The 23,292-nt window shown below is 45.3% G+C and overlaps 1 protein-coding gene across 2 annotated transcripts in view; it reads right to left on the reverse strand.

Moving 5' to 3' along the window:
• The window catches only part of RST1 (ARM repeat superfamily protein), a 230,421-nt gene that overhangs the window by 157,129 nt on the left and 50,000 nt on the right, over positions 1-23,292 (reverse strand). For both annotated transcript variants that reach the window (XM_087378094.1, XM_087378093.1), the window contains exon 6: positions 9,153-9,330. In XM_087378094.1, the coding sequence (XP_087234220.1) occupies positions 9,153-9,330 (178 nt within the window). The remainder of the gene's footprint in view (positions 1-9,152; positions 9,331-23,292) is intronic.

Raw genomic sequence — 23,292 nt, forward strand, 5'->3', positions numbered from 1 at the left:
CTTATATAGTCCCTCCACATTTTCCACCTAAAGGACCTCTAACTTGGCCACGTATTTAACCCCACCTCTCTCCACATGCCCTCCCAAGTAAAGCTCTGCTTGATTCTTTCATATGTTTTAGTGATACCTGAATGTCCAGCCATGGGAGAGGAGTGCATTTCTTGCAAAACCAGCTGGCGGTATTTTGAGTCTGGCACTAAATAAATCCTATCTTGGCACCACAACAGCCCATTATGCAATTTGAAACCCGGATGACCCTGACTTGAAGGCTTCTGCAGATCTGAAAATATGAGAGCTGACTTAGAATTCTGCATATACTCTTCCTGAATGCCATGCATCCACTCCTGATATATGGTAGAGATAGCAGACAAATTGCAAGCCCACATCCTGGACAAGGCATCTGCAACCACATTTTCCTTCCCTTTTATATACTCAATGTCAAAATCATAGGATTGGACTGCAGCCAACCACCTCTTCTGCTTATGTGACAAATTTGACTGGGTGAGGAAGAATCTGAGTGTCCTATGATCTGTTTTCACCTTAATTTTACTTCCGTACAGATAGTGGTGCCATTTCTTAAAAGCATGCAAGACAGCCAGCATCTCTTGATCATAAACATGGAAATTGAGTTCTTTGGCATCAAACTTCCTGCTTTCAAAGGCTATTACCCAGTGTTTCTGCCTCAGAACAGCCCCCAATCCTTTGCCACTGATCCTTACATCTTGGCAACAAAATTTACTCACCAAATGCTGTCCATTTGCCACCTCTACTCTCAGCCCATGATCAATCTCAGTAGCAATCACTCCAACCTTCTGTAAGGTCTTAGAATTGATGAAACTATGAGTGCTACCACTGTCCACAAGCATGTGGACAGTCCTGCCATTAATTTGCCCTTTCAATCTGATAGTTTCAGCACTTTTGGCACCCATCAAGGCATGAGAAGAGATAGCATAAATGGCTTGCTGCGCATCCCAATAGATCTCCTCTTCGTCCACAGGAGCATTGCCATTTGCATCCTCTCGCGCAAAAAAAAGGCATAGCGCAACCTGATGCTCCACATGAAAGACTTTAGGCCAACGGCCTCGCATGTTACATATGGGCTGAGTGTCATCGGAATGTATACCATGCATATTATGTTCATTAGCACCACCGGGGTCAAAAGGGAAATCAGCCCCCTTCGTGGCTCCAACATCTGGAGCTTCTTCCATGATTTGTGCACCCTCTGAATCATCATGAGTGGCATCCAAAGTCTGTGAAGCATCCATCAAATCATCACCATCCGATATCTCAATAATCATGCTGAGTTTTGCAGCACCACTGTTATGCTGCACGCGTTTTGCAAACTTCCCGGTGCTTAGGAGTCCACTTCTCACCACAATTAAAGCATAAGTTTGCCCTCTTTCTGCTGTCCATAATAGCCCTAGTATGTTGTTTAAATTCTGATTTTTCAATCCCAACACTTGGCTTAGCATCAAATGACCTGTATGGCTTAGCATATGGCATCTTGCTGCCTGTAAGTTGTAACTGTGGGAAACCTCGGAAATGGAGCTGCTGCTGATTTTCTTTCATTCCAATCAGTCACTTTAGGCTTCTTCTCAGCCTCATTTGAATTCCCATATGTGCTGCCCGCTGTCATCTTATATTTGCTGGCATATTTGGGCTCAAAGACCTCTGCCAATTGGGCTACACGCTCAATTGTTTGAGGGTTATGTGCCTTCACATCTGCAGCAAGAGGAGGACTTAACCCATGGATGAAATGCAGCAGCTTTACCTTTTCAGATATGTCCTGCACAAACAAGGAAAACCTCCAAAAGCGCTGCAAGTACTCTTGGACCGTACCGGTCTGCAACAAGGCATATAATTCAGCCAAGTATTGATCCAAGACAAGTGGGGATACAAATGTAGTGACCAAGCGAATCCCTCATGTATCGCCACCATGTGTGGGCATATTCCTGCATATGCATACCTGCAAAAATGATGCGCACCTCCTCAGACTTGGGTAGAAGCGGAAATAGCCTTCCAGCTTCATGAGCCACTCCTCCAACTCATTGGGAGTGTGAGTGTCCCCTTTAAACTTATGCACTGTGAGTTTGTCCTTGATATCCTTGGCTGCATAATTCTTGTGTGTGTAACCTCCATAAGTGCGGGCATCATTACGCTTGAGGTTCACATAATCGGCGAAGGGCATCCAACACGTCGACCCAAAAGAGACAGCTCAGCCTGCATAGATGCAGAAAGCTGTGAGCCAAAAGATGGCCCGACATCCTACAAGAAGGTGCTTTGTGGAAAGAGAGATATATTAACGTCCGCTGGAGGCCTCGCAGGCCTATGGGACAAAAGTACGGAAACAAAGTAAACTCATAGAAGCCACTGTGGGCTAGAGCGAAGGGCTCGCTAAGGCCCTCGCTGAGTACTAGAAAACACATAAACTAAAATACTAATGTAGTACATCATATCAAGTCAGGCCAGAAAAGCCAAATAGTGTGTAACATGAGTGAGGCATGTCAGGCGCTCAGGGCTAGTGCTCCAAGAACATGATCTAGCTCCATGTATCCAGGCTCCGTGATAGCTCTCTGGTGTGACACAAAGAGCTCACGTATCTGCATCTGTCGAGCTGTCTGGCGCTGTGGTGGGGGGCACGTGGTCTCCTCGATCTCTGGATCCGATGGGCTATGTCAAGTGTAATGCCACGTCTCTGTCGGTCGCCTCTCAGGAGAGTTGAGATAGGTCGAACTTCAATCGTGTGTGCTCTAGTCTCCTGTCGCATGTGAGATCCCCGTGTCCCTCGTCCAGTAGTGGTGTCGTGTCGACTCCCTCTACTGACCCATCTATCTCTCATGTCAGCTAGCTCCTCCTCCTCTACTCCCGAGTGCCCTGGAGCTAACTCAAATCCATAGAAGTCGGTGACCTGCCTCTACACTCGAGGAAGAGGGAGAGGAAAGGGGTAGAGAGAGAGAGAGAGAGAGAGATTGGGAGAGAGAGTAGGCAGCACGTAGATAGGATTAGATGTCACATCAAAAGGTACATAGTAGGGGGTGGATGGGGACTTATATAGTCCCTCCACATTTTCCTCCTGAAGGACCTCTAACTTGGCCCCCTTTTTTCCCCTTCATTACAGCTAGAGATTGCCCAAAAGAAGAAGAAACAGCCCAAGAATTCTTCTGGTGTGGCCACATCTCGTCCAAGCGCTCCTTCGACTCCTCATGCATGTCTAGCACCTACTGCGCGTGGCGCATCTACTACCCTTGTTGGGTTGCAGTTAGAGTTGGCATTCCTCCACCATCTGCAGACCAAGAGGCCCCTTCCCTTGTACCTGATTCTATTTTGGTTGCGGCCAATAATAGTGTTCCGTCAACTCCATCTCCAGATCCTAGCCATCCTTCTCCTTCTAAGAAGCCCACTTCCACTTCAATATTATAGGCACCTTTTATTGATCAAGGGAAAGATACAGCTCCTGCCTCTGCACCTCTCTTGCAGCCATAGATTTTACGAACTCCGGCATCGTGTTTGGTTCATAGGAACTCTCTCTCTCCTTTGCCTGACGTTCGAGAGGCAAAGTTTGTGCCCTCCACCTTTGGTGATGTTGTTCTCCTTCCTATGATAAAGCATCCACTTCCACACATGTGGGGGTCCTTTCCACTATGGAATTTCCTCCTCTCTATCACTCAAAGAGATCTTCTTCACAAGAGGGAGGTGTTTCTACCACTAGGTCACCTACTCCAGCCCATGAGGACTGTTAGCTAGAATATTCAAGGCCTTGGTGGTGTTCCTCATTTCCGCCTGCTGAAGATTCACATTCTCTTAATTCAAGAACACAAGATGGATGTTAAAAATTTAAAGTCAATCAAACTGCTATCTAGTCACACTTTTTGGTCTCTTGCCTTGGGCAATAGGCGAGGACATGCATTTCAGTTTCAGATTCTTTTCTTGTGCTTTTGGTCTGCCAAAATGAGAGTACCGTTGTCTAGTCCATTGGGAGAAGCAAGCTTTCGTTCATCAAAAGAAGTAGTAGTTAACAAACATTCTATTTAGCAACAATGTTGAGACTTCTCGCGGAAGTGCAAGCCCTATCTCCTCTTACGGACACCAGACTATGACACTTCTATACGCGCACGCTGTATGACATTCCTCGCCAGCCATCACTCAACATCTCAAACTTACCTAGTCCTATCTCTTGCACACTTTTCACCAACGTGGCATCAAACATGCAGCTTTGAAGCTTCTTAACGGCTGATTCAAAGAGTACTGAATACATTTCATATGGAATAATTACTATGATCTTAGCAAAGCCTTTTAACGAAGTGATTTGCACCGGTTTACCTCACACCTAGGCCCTTAGTACCATCACCCCATAGGCGAGGGACACCCCATTCACAAGGCGAGGGATCCCATGAGCCTAGAAATCTATAGGACCAATATGACGGGGCATGTCATGTCTAAGATCTATGCATCAGTGTTTGAACAGAGGTTAGCCGGTTTGCAGAGCTCCACGAATTCAAGGCCGAGGGATAGGCAGGCTTTTGGGCCGATCATGCAACTCTAGATCACATACTCACACTCAAAGGTGTCATTGAGGAGGCTAAAGCATGGAGATAGAGGGCTTATTGCTGCTTTGGGTATTTCTACAAAGCTTTTGACACACTATGGAGAAATAAAGAAAGATTTAAGTTTATTCAAGCCTTCAAAAGACCGATGGGTCTATGAAACTGTGAAACCTTAGTACAATCAAGCTGTGAGGGTGGAGCTACTAAACGAGCATCCACACCAAAGCATAATGTAAAAATAATACAGAATGATAGTTCTAAGTATTAAGCACAACATAGTCATGTCAGTGATCGAACTACAAATCAGTCACATCCTCATCATCATCATCATCCTCATCAGGACATCATAGGTGAATGAGGCACTGGAGGCAGGAAGTCGGTGATAGAGTGTTGTTGGCCACTCAAGGGTGCGGTCCTCTGACGTCTCCTGGTCATAGCTCTACGTCTAACAAGAGCTATAGTAACCCTTGTCAGACGGGCTCCGATGGTGAACATGAAAGCAATATCCCCAAGTGTAATCTGTGTGTCTACCCTCTGTCTGAGCTGTCGAGTCACGGGCTCTAAGTCCCAATCGGGGGGTCCAGGAGATGTAGCTGAAAGAACTCCGTGATAGAGCTCTGGGAGGGGTCTGCCAAGGAAGAAGTCTGTTCATGTCTCCATGATCGAAGTATCCTCTCGCGGTGCCTAACTACCTCATGAATGAAGCCTGCCAAGCAACTCTGATCTGGATAGGAGAGGAATCGGGTCAGGGCCCCATAACTATCTCTGAAGAGACAGTAGAAACGCCCGCAGATCTCATAATAGATGGGACACCTGAATATGAAGTGCTCCTCTGTCTCAACCTCCTGCATATCGCATAATGTGCATAAGCGCCTCTCCCTAGGAAGACGCTCTGCCCTGCCGCTCTCTATACGAAGTCTATGTAAAGAGACCCGGAACTGCCCAATAGAGATCCTCAATGAGTGGGGTAAGTGGATCCACGTGTACCCTAGTGGATTTCTGGACTGTCCCACAGGTCAGGGCTCAGCAAGAACACCCTGCAAGACATGCGCAATTGACACGTGGCTCTGCTGGAGCAGATGGCACAGTTGTACGGGCCTGGAATAGTCCTGTAGAGGATGCAGATTGGCTGGAGCGGAGCCAGCAGAGGACAGGTGCACTGAAGGGAACAGCAGCAGCAATTCGACCACTGCAGGAGGTATAAATAGGGGCCAACCAGGTTGGCTGCTGGGACCACCTGGTTGGCTGGTTGGTGGGCTGGCTGACTGGGTCCATTCGCTCATTGACCTAGTCGGCAAGTCTATGGGCTTCCCAACCCCCTATAAAAACCCCCTTGGCTGGGGCATGGTATCCATTCAGTGAGTTCATACTTTGGGAGTCCATTTCATGGAGCAAACCAGCAGCCGGTTGGTGGATGCACAGGAGCCACCGAATGCAGCAAGAGAACATTACCTTCATACATTCTAGCAGCACATGGAGGAGAGGATCTACTTGATGGGATCAAGAAGGAAACGTATGCCTCAGTTTTGGCTGCCTTCAGAGCAGCAGGGAGGTCAACAATCCACATCAAGCACTGCCTTAGGATTGGGCTGTCCATAAGAGCAGAAGGGAGGCATGATTGCAGGGCACATCTTACAAAACTAACACAAGCTTTAGGTGAGCAACACAGGCCAAGTGTTTTCGAGGTACCTAGGAGGTAGGAGAACAGCCGTTTGAGTGTGCAGGGGTCCACATCTAGTCAGCACTCAGCTGATACAGGGTGGCACACTGAACACCTCTTTTGTATATGCTTTGGTCCACATTGGACAGATATATATTTTGTTGGTTCTACATCTCTCTCTTTCGCATTGTCTATTTACTGTCTGCACATCTATATAGTACACGTACACACTAAGGATAAGAAGTTGGATTTCAAGTTAGCACTGTGTGACTCTCTCTATGTTTGAGCTTTTGTTGCGTGCGAGGAGCATTGGCCTAAGCAAGCGACCTCTCCCACTCTATCTTATCCAACAAGCGAGGAGCATTGGCCTAAGCAAGCGACCACTCCCACTCTATCTTTTCCAACAAGTGGCAGATGGGGAGAGGCTTCGGGATCTCTTGCATCACGAATGATCCACAGGAACCCCTATTCCACATCAGATAGTTCTAGCTGAGTTTGGAGAATCTCCACTACAGCTTGATGCAGTATTCTAGGTTATTAAGTAGTTCTATCGAGTCAGGGATTATCGCTCTTATACCTCAGGCAGACATGGGTTACCATGACTGGCCCTATCTTCATCCATGACTTTGGTAGCTGAGGGTAGCGGTGTCAATACACACATACATGCAGATGGTTTGAGAGTCTGGGGATCCACATGGATAGATTACCTGAGTCCCCCTCTATTCTGCTCACCTATCATGAGGTCAACCACGTTATAGGGGAGGATCTCTTACAACTACACATTCAAGACCTGTTTGGCACATAACAAGCTTCATGTTAAGCTCATCTTCTACGAGGATCATTGCTTGCAGATTTCAGAGAAGGGCTTCATTACATGCCAGGATATACACAGATCCACCTCCCCCATTCCTTAAGGATATCAATCAAAGCAGTTCCGTGTCTCATTGCACTGACTATACATTGATTGAGAGTAGGCATGCCTAGAGAGGGTCACATCCATACTCTATTTGATTGAAGTAGATCAAGTCAGAAGAGCCCTTCGCTTTTAGATTCCCTGTGTACTATGCCGTTGACATTGTCTCTTCAAGGACCCCTCTCCAGTTTCGTCTTACTCAGATCAGGGATGCCTAGTGACTTTCATTCATAAGGCCGTCTAACACAGAGAGCATCTTCTCAGGCAACTAGGCCAGATCAAGGTGTACAGCCAGAATCCACTCAAAGCGGATCACTGAGTTTTTCCTACCAGACAACACGGCCCCAAGAAGACGTTAGAGACAAAGTGAGAGACATGACAGACTCGCGAACAGGTTGATGCAGGCCCAAGAGCAAGAGACATGACAGACTCACTAACAGGTTGATACACAGATCAAGCTTGAGGACCTTTCCTCCATGTTCAAAAGACTGACACAAGGCCACAGCTAGGAGACCCCACATACCGACCGTTGCCAATGCTTTATCACAGGCTTTATGCCACTACAGCCTCTTACATCTCCCAAGCTCCCCCTTGGGCTTCACCCCTCCACCAACTTCCAGAGGATCATCACAGTGATGCCACACCATAGCTTCTATCCTCTCAATGGCTCTCACATTTTTGTATCAGTGTTTATACAATTATGTTGTACTTGCCTTGGGTGTTAATGCCCACATATGGACTCCACCCATTCAGCTCATCGTACCAAGTTCTTTCAGTCTCATAGACCCTTCAGACTTTTGAAGGCTTTTAATAAGCTTTCTTTCTTTCTTTCTTTCTTTGGGTCATTGTAGTCTCTACTGGCCATGTTTCCTGCAATCTAATGTTCATTCTTTGTCATGCAGGTTTTGCTTGGTTGCTTTTGTATTTTGTAGTCTACATATGATGATATGCTGCTTTCTCTTCTAGTAATTTGCTTTCTCCTTTATTTTGAACTAGTAGTTATATTTTTGTACGAGGCCAAGAATTTTTGCTCTTTCCGATTTGATCTCCAATGATAGCAAGAGCATAGAGCCTTCCCTACGTGCTGTCACAGGCTGACATGTAATGCACAATGCATTGCGGCAATGGAAAATGTCAAATCACTAGCTACAACGCACAAATTAAAGAATGCAGCAACTATGGCTGCTCACACAAAATCAATCATATGTACTAAACCCTAGTTGATGGGTGACGATGTGTGAAGGAGAGCCACCCTGTGGCTTGACGTGAAAGCTAGGGCTCCAACACCAACCCATGTGGCACTTATACAATGTGACCAATCAGAAAGCATCAACACACCTCTCACTCATGTTAGAAACATGGTGTGAGAGAGACAGGCTAGGGAGTGGAGAAGTGATACTCAAATGAAGACACAATGAAGGCTTTCATTCATTCATCAAGTATGACATGACAAGTGAAGTACAAGCCTTATATAGGCTACTCACTCACACACTAGCACCAAGTGCATATGGGATAAGTCCCCTAGTGACACGTGGCACTCACACATGACTCACACACATGAACTAGTACTACACACCAACACATCACATCACCACACTCTTTGGCTATGATATTTCCAACAACTTGGTTGGCTGCCCCAGAGTGTGAGTGCATGCATGTGAGACGTGTCAAATCCACCTTAGACTAACCAATAGAATGGTGCCATGTGACACCCATCCCCTTCATCCATTGTGGATGTATGTCGAGGTGTGCCAAAACCTGTGGCCCCTAAAAAATCTATAATCACGATCAATGACATAAAATAATGGCATAGTTCAACTAGTCCCTAAGGCCTAACATACCACGTCAAGAACCATTTAATCATCCTAACCACCAAATCGTCGCAAAGGTGAATTAATGATCTAAATTCATACTTTATCACTCACATTTTCAATACCAAACATTGGCATAAATGTACAACTTGCATTGTACTTTTACAGAACATGAAAAAGGAAAGCTTGGGTTAAAGTAAGGTGGTTAAACCGGTTACACTAACCCTTATTTTGATATGTGTCAAATTGAGATTTTGCGGAAACATCCAAATTCTGTTGTAAAAGCTTCTCCAAGTGACAAGTGAGTCTTGACAACCGATCCTTTCCTCTATTCATAACATTGGATCCATCTAGCAAGCCTATTCCAGATCCTAAAAAGCCCCATGTTGTCCATGCCTCTTTCTACAAGGAGAAGAATTCCAAATAAGTCCCCTTCAAAGACGATTTCAAGAACGTACTGCATTATGAAGTGATACACAGCCATAACTAGGATAGTACCTCTACACATTGATGCAAAGAATCAAAGAGAACAAAAGTTGTATATAGTTAGCAATCAAGCAGACCCTAAAGCTAGCAAAAAAATCCATATTACAAAAATGCCTTAGACAAATCTGCCCAACGTTCAACACATAATTCCATGTCAAGTACCATCTTATGATTAACAGCACTATAATGTGCTAGACTTTATTGATAGAGAGACAAGCTCGGCAATCCTTCTTTCTTAAACCCATTTCCGCCACCCGTTTCCCACCTTTATCAATCCTTTGCTTCATTTAGGCTTTCCCTCACTGTTTTCTCCCTCTTGCTATCCTATATTTCCTTCCATACCTTCTTTCTATTTGCTATTTGATCCATTTCTGATTCCAATAACCTTTTCCTTCATCCTTTCTGGCACATTCAATTAGGCATAAAATGCAACACCATGTGTGCAAACAATAGCAGAACATATGCAAGGAAACATTTTGATCTAGAATCCCATTAGTCATTTGCTCTTGATTGGTATAAGGGCTCCTAGAGTGACACGACTCCGAAGGATCTAATATACCTTTGTAAGACTAGAATATGTCCAATCATACAAATTTAGATTTTTGTTGTTCTAAAGACCAAAAATCTACACACAAAATAAAAGAGAAAATGAAAGAGAAGAAAAAAGAGGTAAACAAAAACTTTTATGAAAAACAAAAGGAAGACATACTTAGCAAGCAAAGCAACACTTATGTTGTCATCAGTGCCCAAGAATAAGCAGCTATACTGGGTTTCTAAAGACCCGTGGAGTCTCTTGGGCAAACCCAGTGCTTACTAAAATACGCCAAATAAACAAAAGAGAAAGAAAACAAGAAATAAAGAAGAAAGGAAGAAACTGACTAAGAAAAAATAAACAAGCAAGTCAAGAAACAAAATCTTCACACTCTCTCTCTCTCTCTCTCTCTCTCTCTCTCTCTGCAAGCCTGATCCCTGTTCTCCCCCTCAAGCTCACACTTGCTTCTATTCCTTTACCTCCCAGCCTTCCCCTACTTCTCTCTCTCCGCTCAGCCTCTCGCAGCAGCCTCTCCGCTCAGCCTCTCGTAGCCTCTCCGCTCAGCCTCTCGTAGCCTCTCCGCTCAGCCTCACGTAGCCTCACGTAGCCTCTCCGCTCAGCCTCTCGCAGCAGCCTCTCCGCTCAGCCTCACCGCTTAGCCTCTCGTAGCCTCTCCGCTCAGCCTCACGTAGCCTCTCCGCTCAGCCTCTCCCCTCATAGCCTCTCCGCTCAGCCTCACGTAGCCTCACGTAGCCTCTCCGCTGCCAGTCTCTCACAGCCCCTCGTAGCCTCTCCGCTAGTCCCCCCGCTCACCCCTCGCTCAGCCCTCCGCTCAGTCCCCCTGCTCACCCCTCCGCTCACCCCCCCCGCCCCCCCCCCGCTCAGCCCCCACAGCCCTCACACCCCCCCCCCTTTTTTTTTTTTTTTTTTTTTTTTTTCGGGGCAGCCCCAACCCCACCTTTTTTTTTTTTTTTTTTTTTTGGGGGGCAGCCCCAACCCCAACTTTTCTTCCCGCTTTTCAATGTTGCCGGCTTCCCGTAATTAAAAATGGCCGACACCGTCAAGCATGCTACAGAAGCAGCAACAGCAGCAACATCAATGGCCGCCACGACCGAGATGCTGCACTATAGTAGAAGAGGACTCGCATCTTCTACAAAGGACAGTGCACTGCCCGCACTTGCCACACTCCCAGTCGCAGGTACACTGGTTTCAGCTCCATTGTCCCATCTTCCGCCCAGCGCAGTGCCCGCACTCCCAGCCGCAGGTTCACCGGTTTCAGCTCCATTATCTCATCTTTCGCCCATAGCTACTTTATACCCGCAGTTTTTTTCACCCCTCCCCTCTCAGGTTTCTTCTTCTCCTACCCCTTCTCCACCCTTTTTTCTCTCCCTCTCACAGCCCTCTGTCACCTCTTCCCCTTTGTTGCCTATTTTACCTACTTTGCCAGGAGGTTACCTCCTCCTCATCCTCTCTACAGACTTTACCCATCCCCTCCTCTCCTTCCCCGGTACCCGTTTTCTCTCCCCCTTTCCAGCCTTCTCCTTCATCCCCGCTACCCACCTTACCGGTTTCCCCCCTGTCTCCCTCTCTTTCTCCATTTAAAAAACTTGTTTTAAGACCCGTGCAAAGTGTGGTGCTGATCTGACAGGGTGGTATACAGATCTTCCATGCCTTGCACTGTTTGTCCTTGCCGCCACATCCTGCCAGAGCTTCAGCACTTTGAGACCCATCTCCGAGCTGCACTTCAGATGCTTCACAGAAAGGACGAGACCATTTCTCTACTTACAGCTCAGGTTGCATCTCTTGCTGATCGAGTGACACAGCAGGATCGGGAGGTCTTATCTATTAGGACAGATCTTCAGGTCTTACAGGCGACCCATAGGACTCTTGCTGGAGAGATTCATGGACACAGAGCGAGTGCAGCAGATCGAGACTCGCGTTCAGCACATGGATACATCTCCCATTACAGCAGTAGCAGCGGTTGAGGAGCGTTTGACCTCCCTTCAGACAGAGGTCCAGAGAGCCACAGAGTGGGTGGATGTCGTCCGCCGTCAGCCATCACAGCCTCAGAGATCTACTGTATCAGCTACATTGGTCGAGTCACAGCAGAGGGCCACAAAGGCCCTCAACATTCGCATTCGTGGTATCTTGCCCTCGGCGACAGAGTCCACGATGACACAGGCTGTGACCTTTGTCTCTCAGACATTGGGAGTACAGGATCATGGCATAGTAGGAGCATATAGAGTCGGGAGGGATCCTACTAGAGAGCAGCCCCTCATTATCAGATTCAGAGATGCCCAGGCACGTCTAGCTGCCCTCAGGAGGAGAGGGACACTCAGAGACCACCCACAGATTTCCATGGACGAGGATCTGACTCAGATACAGGTTGAGGAGCGCAAGGCGCTCATGCCTCAGAGAGATGCAGCCCGAGCTCAGGGCAAGTGGGCAGTGATTAGGGATGGCAGACTCATCACAGGCACCTTGAGGCGTGCTCCCACAGTGCTTAGAGATGGCAGACCAGCAGATACAGCCCCACCTCCACCTCCACCTCCTGCCCCGTTCGCTTGACGGGACAGGGCCCATGGGACACACCACCCGTCAGATAGTCTACGCATCGCTGTATGGAACTGCAATGGTTCTTTTACAGCACAACCAGGCAATCTACGGGGGGCATTCTTTGGGAGAGATATCATCTTTTTCACAGAGACACACGAGAGTCCAGAGAGACCTTTGCCACGAGTGACAGGGTATACATGGAGATCTGCCTTCAGGCAGCATGCCCGGACATTTGGAGTGAGAGGATCTGGAGGAGTGGCCATTTTGTACAGAGAGCATCTCGATCGGATCATCACAGTGGAGAGAGCAGATTCACATGCCCGATTCTTGTGGGTACGCATCAAAAAGAAAGGCGGAGGTTACATTGGAAAATTAGGATGTACAAGCTCACTAAGTATCTCTCAGCGGACATTGCAGATTTTTCACGTCGCGGAGAAGTCATCCTTTTAGGAGACTTCAACGCGAGGACCTCAGACAGACAGGCCTTCACTTATGACTTCATGGAGGATCCGGTCATACTCCCAGCATTTCACGATGATAGCCTCTGTCGGACTTCATCAGACTGCACAGTACAGCCCACAGATCAGGGACGTCAGCTACTGGAGCTCCTCACCTCGCACAGTATGGTCATTTATAACGGCTTGTCCAGGTGGCCACAGTCTTCCATGCCTACATTCTCTTCTGCTTCTGGGCGTGGTACTAGCGTGATCGACTACATCATAGGTCCCCCGACTCTAGTCCCTTCCATCCATAGCCTTACTGTTAGCCCCTTCATGCCCTCTGCCGACCATGCACTCATCCACTTTACTTTGACTCACATCTCCCATGACCCACCTCCCCCTCGTTATCACGACCGCCAACCCTACTACGAGGTTCATTTCGACCACCACTTCGATGATGTATATAGCCAGAACCTCAGCCGCCTACTCCGTCCTCATCTATTAGATGCTCTACCATCCACGCGGGACCGGTGGGAACTTGTACATACTTCACTCGTTTCTGCCGCTCACATGTCGTTCCCTGCCACATGTCATTCGTCTAGTCCCCCACCGGTTGGTCTTGTTCCTTGCAACGGTTGGTATGACGAGGAGTGTAAGGAACTCCGCAGGAAACTTAACCTTGAGACCAAGGAGAAGTCTCCCCTCCTTGCCGAAACCAAGAGAGACTACAAGTGGTTGGTTAGGCGCAAGAAACGCCAATTTCTAGCCCGGAATGAGGAGGAGCTGAGAAGCTTGCTTTTCAGCTGTGACTCCAAGGAATTCTGGAGAAAATTCCTCCGCTCGAAGTCTCAGAGCCCCCTCACAGATCCACGTGTCTGGTCTGCATATACTTCAGCTCTATACGATGTTCCAGATCAGCCAGATATCGATTTATCCCACTCCCCTAGGCCAGCTTCATCTAGTCTCTTCACACCGGAGAGTGTCCGTGCAGCAGTCCACCGATTGAAGAACGGGAGAGCTAAGGATCATGATGGATTGCAAGCCGAGTATGTAATCCATGGGATTGATACCTTAGCTTTTGTTCTCTCCCGTCTCTTCAATGAGTCTGTTTGTACAGGCCTACCACAGTCCTGGTTAGGCAATACCATAGTACCTATCCACAAGTCGGGGGACCCTATGGAGCCGTGCCTACCACAGTCCTGGTTAGGCAATACCATAGTACCTATCCACAAGTCGGGGGACCCTATGGAGCCGTCGAATTACAGGACCATCATGATTGGCCACGTTATGGCCAAGATCTATGCATCAGTTTTGGAAAGCCGTATAAATGACCATGCCGAGACGAGAGGACTCAGAGCCAGAGGACAGGCTGGATTTCGCAGGGATCATTCGACGCTTGACCACATTCTCACACTCAGGGCACTAGTAGAGGAGGCGAAGTCACGAAGGCAACGGCTTTATTGTTGCTTCGTGGACTTCAGGAAGGCATTTGATACAGTTCCGCGATTCAGATTGTTTCAGAGGATTCGCGAGATGGGCTTCACTGGAGAAACACAGTGGGCTATCATGGCTTTGTATGAGAGGGTCACTGGTCGGGTTCGGACACGTGAGGGGCTCTCAGAGGAGGTATGCAGCACGATTGGGGTAAAGCAGGGTTGCCCGCTCTCTCCTACTCTCTTTGGACTATATATTGATGAGATGTTCGTACAGATGACAGGCGGTGTGGGCTCTACTCTCTCAGGATCCTCCATTCCTATCCTCCTGTATGCGGACGATGTGGTTCTCATTTCCTCTACTGCTCAGGGCCTCCAGGCACATATTGAGGCACTCCACAGGTTTTGCCAGGACAGGGGATTGACCGTAAACCTTGGCAAGACCAAGGTTATGGTTTTCAACACCTCTAATCGTATCTACAGCACGGATGAGTTTTGCTTCACTTATGACGGACAGCCCATTGAGCTTGTTAGAGAGTACACTCATTTGGGGGCAGTTTTCAGGGGACCGATCTTTACCATGACATATGCAGCACGAGATAGGATTAGTAAAGGGTATGCTTCGTTGGCTCATCTTGAGCGTCAGTGTTTTCAGTCCCACTTTCAGCATCCCGATACGAAATCCCTGCTATTTGACACATTGGTGAGACCAGCTGCGATGTATGCAGCTCCTTTCTGGGCAGGAGACCTTGGCGCTGCAGATTGGAGACGAGTAGAGAGGTTACAGATCATCATGTTCTCTCGGCTCATTAGGGCCAAGGCTACAGTTCCGCACGAGATCATGCTAGCAGAGTTTGGAGCTACTCCCCTTGCATTGGATGCAGCGTTTCAGTCGGTCATGTATTTGCACAGGGTTAGGGAGTTTGGAGACTCAGCAGCAGGCAGAGCTCGGTTGCCATGGTTAGCACTTGCATCTTCTATGGAGTTGGCACGATCTGGGGCCCGATACTGCTGGTACTTCAGACTCACTAGGTGGCTCACATCTCTTGGACTAGACATGGATAGACTGCCTCCCTTCCGATACAGCATAGATGCCCCTCATCTCGAGTTGACTCGCCACGAGCTTAGTCAGGTCACGAGAGCAGACTTGCTGCAACTTCATACGTACCGCACTTGGATTTATCCCACCCAGCTTCCGACGAAGATGGCCACATATCGTGACCACTTCCTTCGGATCTCAGAGGATGGATTTGTCATTCCACCAGGCTACACAGGTATCCACATGTCCCACTCACTGAGGATTGCCCTTGGCCAGCTTAGAGTCTCTTCGCATCAGCTCGAGATAGAGGCTGGTAGGATGCGACGCATGGAGGATGGACGGCGTCCAGGCCGAGAGACCAGGATCTGCCCTTGTTGCACCATGGGAGAGGTGGAGTCAGAGGAGCACTTCATTTGCAGATGCCCGCTATATTATGAGATCAGAGGGAGATTCCACTGTCTCTTCACGGATGGCTTTGGACCTCTCTCACGAGTGATGGATTATGAGGATCAGCATTGCCTAGCTCTTTATGTCAGGGAGGCCACTATGCTTCGACGACACTACCTCAGAGACCATCAGCACAGACCGGAGCGTGATAGAGCCCAGCCCGATAGAGCTCAGACACACGCTATACCAGATGACAGGTATCAGGAGGAGCACGAGGAGGTCAGAGCTCACACAGGACACACGCCTCCACCCTGTGGATGTACATATGAGATGGTTTGTAGACGCCGCAGGATCTTGTTACATAGGGGACGTACTCGCCGCTTCATCTCCAGACGATCCAGGATGATGGCAGCTTTTCGGAGGAGACTTACTCATGGAGATCTCGCCCTACCAGCCGCTCACCTCACTTTTGCTCAGATTTGTACTCTCATAGCAGGAGGCAGAGTCGATGGACAGGATTTCCAGTATTATTTTGGTTCTCAGACTCCGTGATACATGGACTTGTATCTTTGCATTGACATATTGTACTCATCCCCCCATTTTGCACCCAGGGGCGGTTTCCTTGCATCTAGCTTACTTTGCGATGCCTCTTCTTTGTGGCACGTTGATTTTGTGCTATCTTGTACGCAGAGTTCTTGATGTCCCATGGGCCCATTTTGGCCTTTAGTGGACAATAATACACTTTCTTTCTTTCTTTCTTTCTCTCTCTCTCTCTCTCTCTCTCGGTACTCTACAATTGCAGCCATGACATCCTCTCCTTATGCACGGAATTACCAACAAGAAGGCTCAAAATGACCCATCCTTGGGCAACATGATTTTTTATCTGCAGCAAGCAATGAGAGAGCTACGATTGGAATTGGCAGAAATAAAGGCTCGACTTCACATTCTAGAAGGGCCTGGTAAGCAGGCAATAATTGATGAGTCTGTAAAATCTTGTAAGGATTCCCCCCCTACCCCGTAGCTAGTCTCTACAGTAAAAGATCTTGTTCACATTGAAGTACAAACTACTAAGAAGAAAGTGATTGTGGAAGTGGACACCAAAGCAAGTAAGTCTGATATTCAAGCAGAAATAATGCGCTGAATATTAGAATAGGGGAACTCCCAGAAGCGGTACAAAGAGGAGGACACATATAGTGAGATATTAACAAAGATCAAAGCAAGCTTACCCAACATTAAATGGGTGGATGATGATGAGCACGATGATGACGACTGCAGGCCAACTTCTATCATGCACTATAAAGGTCATGCAATCCTTACACTGAAGTCAAAAGATATGCAGATCAAGCTTCTTCGACAATCTTACAAGTTGAAAGGTACCAAAGTATGGATAGCAGAGGAACTTACACAGGGTCAACTCAAGAATAAGGCAACTAAATTAGCTAAAGTGAAGACTGCTAGAAAGGATGGAAAACGGGCAGTTTACAGTGAAGGCGTAGCTCTAATCAGAGAGTTTAAATCAAAACCAACAGACTTAGGATTCAGCACGGGTGATGATGCTCGTTTCAGTAGCTCCACCCTTACTATGATTTGTATCAGGTTTTCTTTCAGTCTCATAGACCCATTGGTCTTCCGAAGACTCTAATAAAATTTCTTTCTTTTCTTTCTTTCTTTCAAACTATTATGTAGGTACACTCTAAAATAATGTGGGTTGCTTTTGCACTCCTTGGGAGCTGCCATGTGCCCTCCCTAAAGCAGATGTACTAGAGGGTTTCTTGCTGTCCCATAGACCTTTTGGGTCTTCAGTGGACATTACTAGACTCTCTCTCTCTCTCTCTCTCTCTCTCTCTCTCTCTCTCTCTCTCTTATTTAAAATATAAAAAGCTAAATGGACCCTTTACACATATGTATCGCTCCCTACAAAGAGGCAAAATTACATTTTTAACTTAGAAAGCACAAGCATACTCAATCAAACTCTCTTTTGAAACTAAAAGAAAAGCGGGCTATTCAGCTCCCCGCTTTTTGTATTCAGCTTAAGTTCAATCATTCTAAACATACCTAAGGCCGATACACCATAGATAAAAGACTTCATATCTAAGACTGTGCGTACTTTTTTCATTATTTTCCTTGGATTATACCTCTTGTGTAATAGTAAAGTCATCAAATTACTACATTGAGTGATAAAAGACTCCTTAGTTATACAAAGGCCAAAAAATCTATGGAATTGGGAAGAAATGACTCCATATGTTGTCGAATCAGAAATGTTTGAGTCAATGTGAGGCATTTTTATAATATGTAAACCACTATATTCAGGTTGTTCACGTTTATCATATTATCAACCTCTAATCCTATGGTACATTGAGACAATCTAAGATCTAAGAAAACACAAGAATCTCCTTTTGGAGTGCAGTTCAGTTCACAAGAGTCACAAGGATAGATTCCAAAAGCACAAGCGTCTTTGTACATAAAGTCTTGAAAGTCAGAAACATCTCGTACAAATAAATCATCTATAAAACGCCTAGCTTAAGCTTATGTAAAATGATAGGGCAGGTATTGATAGAAATAAGGCATTGCATAAACTCAAATTCATAAGTGAAACGATAAAAGTTTGCTAAAAGACGGCACAATTAGTACCCATGGAAATTCCTATAATTTGTTTAAACAAAGAATCACCTATTGTGATGTAAAGATTATCTAAAAAGAAAATCTATCCACCAAGAGCTAACATCTTCAACACTTACTACCTTTGTGTATCTTTTCTTTTTAGAACAGATGTCGTGATCTTTATTATTCAGCCACAAGAAGTCAAAGCATAAAGCTATTTCCTCAACTTTTAGCACTTTGCATCTATCTTTGTCAAATCTCAGCTTGAAAACTTCAGCTACTAGTTTTTTTATTCTAAACTTCAGGTCTTCCAGGTAGATCTTTGTGTAAGCATAGTAAAATCATAGGTTTGAAGGAGAATAGGAGATTCTTTTTCATGAATGCTTCGAGAGGAATTTCTAGCTTGAGTGCGAGGGAACATCTGCCTGCTTCAATAAGTCCCTCCAAAGTTCATGGACACTAGGCAACATGGCTTTGAAGCAATAGGTTAGCCATTTAGAGACATCGTCAAAGTAGTCTCACAAGCAGTTGCAATAAATCTTGGCTTTTTTGGAGTTTTGTGAAACTTCCAAGCAGCACAAAGAAAAGGGATACTTGGATTGCAAACAAACCCAGAAGACTCGCAAAAACTCTAGTGTTTTGAGATCAAATCCTGTTGAGAAACTAGGGCAGCGGCGTAAGTTTTGGCAGACGAGTTCACTTCTCTCAAAAGACATTCTAAGTAAAACTTTTTGCAAATAAAAACAAAGTTATTAATATATTTATCCATATAAGAAATGACAAAATCCTATGGAATTTTCGAAGAAGAGTTTCATCTTCTTTAGAAAGATAATTACTTTGCTTTGAGCAATTAACGGAAGGGACTTCTTCTAGTTTCAAAGCAACTTTATCCAATATCTTCCCTTTCCATTCCTTTATCAATAGCTTTTAAAAGGCAAGACTCTTTAAAAGTATACAATTGAAATTTCGTGCGTTTCATGAAAAGGTCTCTTAAGTTACTGGAAAGCAAAATTGAGGTATCAGCTGTGACTACATGTCCTAAATCAGCATCAATAAAGCTTTGGAATCTCTACTTTTACAACAACAAGGTTCTCTAAAGATAGAAGAGATTAAATGCTCTGAAAGGCTTTTACCTATCTCTCCATAGTTGAAAGCATTTTGTCCTAAAGTTTTTACATACTTCCGAGCTACTACTGGATGCTTCCAAATTCATCCATTACTTCAGGAGACTTCAAAATTGAGTTTAAGCCTACCTTATCAAGAGAGGGAGAAGTAAAAATATAAATCAAGAGTTCCTTATTTAGATAGACTTCTTTGCTTTGAAAGGAATCTTTTACTTTTAAGAAGCGATCCAACTAAGTTTTAAGTTGTATATAATGGAGCTTATTTAGATTCAAATTCTCAAAAGAGAAGTTTTCCAAGGTGTATTAAAGTTTAAAAACAACTTTGACATTATATTTTTCAAAAACTTAAAGACCCAGAGACATTAATCTATCTAGGTAGAGGAGTACTCTTTTATAGTCTCGAGAAGCAAAAACTCTTGGAATTGAGGAACTTAAAGGAACTGAAGGAGGAGAAATTAGAGAAAGAGGAAGTGAAGGAGGCAACTCACGAACAACATGTGAGATTGCAGGAAAGCTAGGACAACCCCGTAACATAACTTTAGGTTTCCATACGAGGTTAGGTGTATGACTATGTTGGTAAAGACGAATGTTAAACGGCTTGATATGAGTTCTCCACATCAAAGGGTTCTTTTTAGAGGCTCTTTTATTCTTACGATGAGTTGATTTTCCTTGCAAATTAAAACCGAAGAAAGTGTGTAAAGTTATCATCCAAAACAATTCATGAGGACGAGCAGCCTTGTAAAAATCCTCAGCATTATTAAAATGGCCCTAAACCAGACTTTGCCATTGCTGCATATAAGGGTTTTGAATTCTCAATTAAGGAATTCCTCCTATGAACTTTTCTAGCTTCCCTTACATGTTCTTGAAAACGAATAAAAGCCGTCCTATAGGTTTGTCCTACATAAAGCATATTACTACTATGTATGCTTTAGACAACATAAATTACTTGTGTGGCATGAATAGGACTAATAGAAATAGAAGTCTTGAGATGTTTGTTTCTAAGATGTCTTAGTTTACTAAGAATTCTTATGTTATTATTTGTATAATGAGTGCTAACTAATAAAGCCTTAAAGTTAGACCAATTAATGTTACCTTCCCCAAAATTATGAAGATTATTCATGTTTGACCTAGCTAAAAAGTTAAACCTTTCTCTATATATGTTTCTTCTAAACTGACGATCTCAGACTCTTCATCACTTCTCAAGAACACGGAATCGATACAAAGAGTCTAAAACATGCTGTCTACATTTAGGACAACATGAGCCTTCTTCAATATACTTCTGGTGCTGAGGGTTGTTGTAGTAGTGAAGAGCTGCCCAAAGTTCATCCTTCAAGGAATGCATCTCTCGAAGAAAATCATGAGGTCTACAAGGAATGATCTTCGATGAAGCCTCATCCTCTATCTCGATAAAGCAATAGTCAAGGGATGGAATCTAATTGCTTTGACGGCCTTCCATAGGACTAACGAGCAAAGTATGAACAGCAGACCAATGAGGAAGGATAACGAAAAAAGTGAACGAAGAATCGGGTAGATAGAGCAAGGGAGGGAGTCTTATAAAGGTGGGGATCCCAAAATTCGAATGCTTCTAATTTAAAAAAACACTAGGGCTTTTGGTAAAAGCTCATCCACGCTTTTTCAAAAGCATGCTGCCAAAAACAGCATTGCTTTTCTATTCTTGTACGAATCAAAAAGACTGAAGCGATTGCAATCATCCAAAGGGCATCGTCCTTCCAAGACACCAGGCTCCCTACGTCCATCTTCTATGCACGTGTCCCAGACCCACGCATGATCCCGATGGGATGCGCTAGTGCATCTAGGAAGAAGAGGCGCTCCATGGCATATCAAATAGAAGCGGTCCCAAGAAAAAAATAGAGCATTTGGACAAGATTTGTTTCATGCTGTTATTGTTGGAAGGCATGCTTTTTGTACCCAATCCTTGTGTTTGCCTAGAAGCAAGGAAGTCCAAAGCCATGCTTTTGGGTAAATCGTCAAAATAGCATGCCAAAGCCACCTGACCAGCAATAATTAGCAGCGATGCCTTCCTTCGCCTCAATTAATCAGCCCATCCAGCCCTGGATAATTGTCCAATCCTATACAGACTAATCCTCCCCCTTTATCATCCCCATCGCAAGAAGTAACCAAGCGTTCATGCAATCACATCGTCCATCAATCCCATCGAATCACCTATGCTAGGTATCTTCCTCCTAACAACTAGCTGATCATCGATTTTCAGATTCGTCATACAATAATCAAGAGTCATATTCCTTCTCCTAAAGACGAGCCACAGGGAAACTCAACCAGCCAAAGAAATCTAGCGATTTCACTAGTTATCAATGCATAACTCCCAACCCCATAGGATCATCCTGAACAGAAAGGAGAATCTGGAATTCCTACGCAAGTATGAGAATCATACCTGGAAATTACTTGCACATACTTCGCATCTCTACCTATCGTGAAAGGGTGGCTCTAATACCAAATGACACGACTCAGCAGTATCTAACCCTATCACACTGACCTGAAAACTTGTCCTCAATCCAACCAGAATCATGCGTAGGCACCTCGATCCACCTGACCACCCTTGAGCCCGTGGCTTCAACTCATCCATAGGCCCGTATCTAACCCAGGCGTTCAATACCACCTGAACCCATCCAGAAGACCTTCGATACATCACCTCTGATCCGCCATGGAGATGGCCAGAGTCCTGGCCAGGGTCCAAGCCCCATCCATCAGTTGAGGAGCGCTCAACTGAACTGCCACAATAGCACTGGCCCTCCCTCTATATAGAAGGAAACCTGCTATAGATAGCATGATGCTAAGAATAGCTCCCTCCATATAAAGCGAGCACTATATATGAAGCAATCTCTATATATAGCAATCTCGGCTAGAAATAGCCATCCAGCCCTTTGCTATCCCATAACCCACGTTCACCTGCTATCCAACCCTAGGTACACCATGCACACAATGTACACTTACTTTGGAGGTCTAAACATATAGACTATGCAACCCAAGGCATCTCGTCAATTTGCAATAATGAACAACAGTCTATATAGCATCCCATACTCAGACTCTGTTGTAATTCTGTTCAAGAATTCCATCTCATAAGTACACCAAAGAATAGTTTGGCATCACTTTCTTTCTTGTTGCCCAATTTGTACTTGCCTCTTCACCTTTCTCTTTAGGCACTAGCACGTTTGATAAGGGAAGCTCGCAAGATTGGGGAGACGCACACAACCACTCCAAAGGTCTGAAGGGAAGGTCTTTGATAAGCTTTTTTTTTGCGCAAAAAGTAGTGCTAGTTATATTACTTGAAAGCGAGAGTACAAGAAGGCCTAAAGGCCAGCGGGCTGCAATCACAGAACGGATTCAGCCCGAGGAGTCAAAATGCTAAATACAAGCCTCTCAGGGCATAATCAGGTCTTTGATAAGCTTTAGTGAGAACATAAGACAACTCAATATCACCTACTGATAATCGCTCTCTGACATAGTGATAGTGAACCTCAATGTGCTTTGTGCGAGCATGGAAAACTGGATTCCATGCAATAGCCAAACCACTCTGACTATCAATGAAGATGACGGTAAGAGCAGTCCGACATGCACAAAGATCTGCAAGTAGCTTCCGAAGCCAAACACACTCCACTGTAGCTGTAAAAGCTACTTTGTACTCAGCTTCACATCTAGAAGTAGCAAATATACTCTGCTTCTTGCTAAACCAAGAAACACATGAAGTACCAAGCATAAAACAATTGCCACTATGTGACACACGAGT

Source organism: Dipteris shenzhenensis, chromosome 8 (assembly GCF_047967505.1).
Source record: "Dipteris shenzhenensis isolate YYH24624 ecotype China chromosome 8, Dip_SZ_1.0, whole genome shotgun sequence".
NCBI classification, from domain to species: Eukaryota; Viridiplantae; Streptophyta; class Polypodiopsida; order Gleicheniales; family Dipteridaceae; genus Dipteris; species Dipteris shenzhenensis.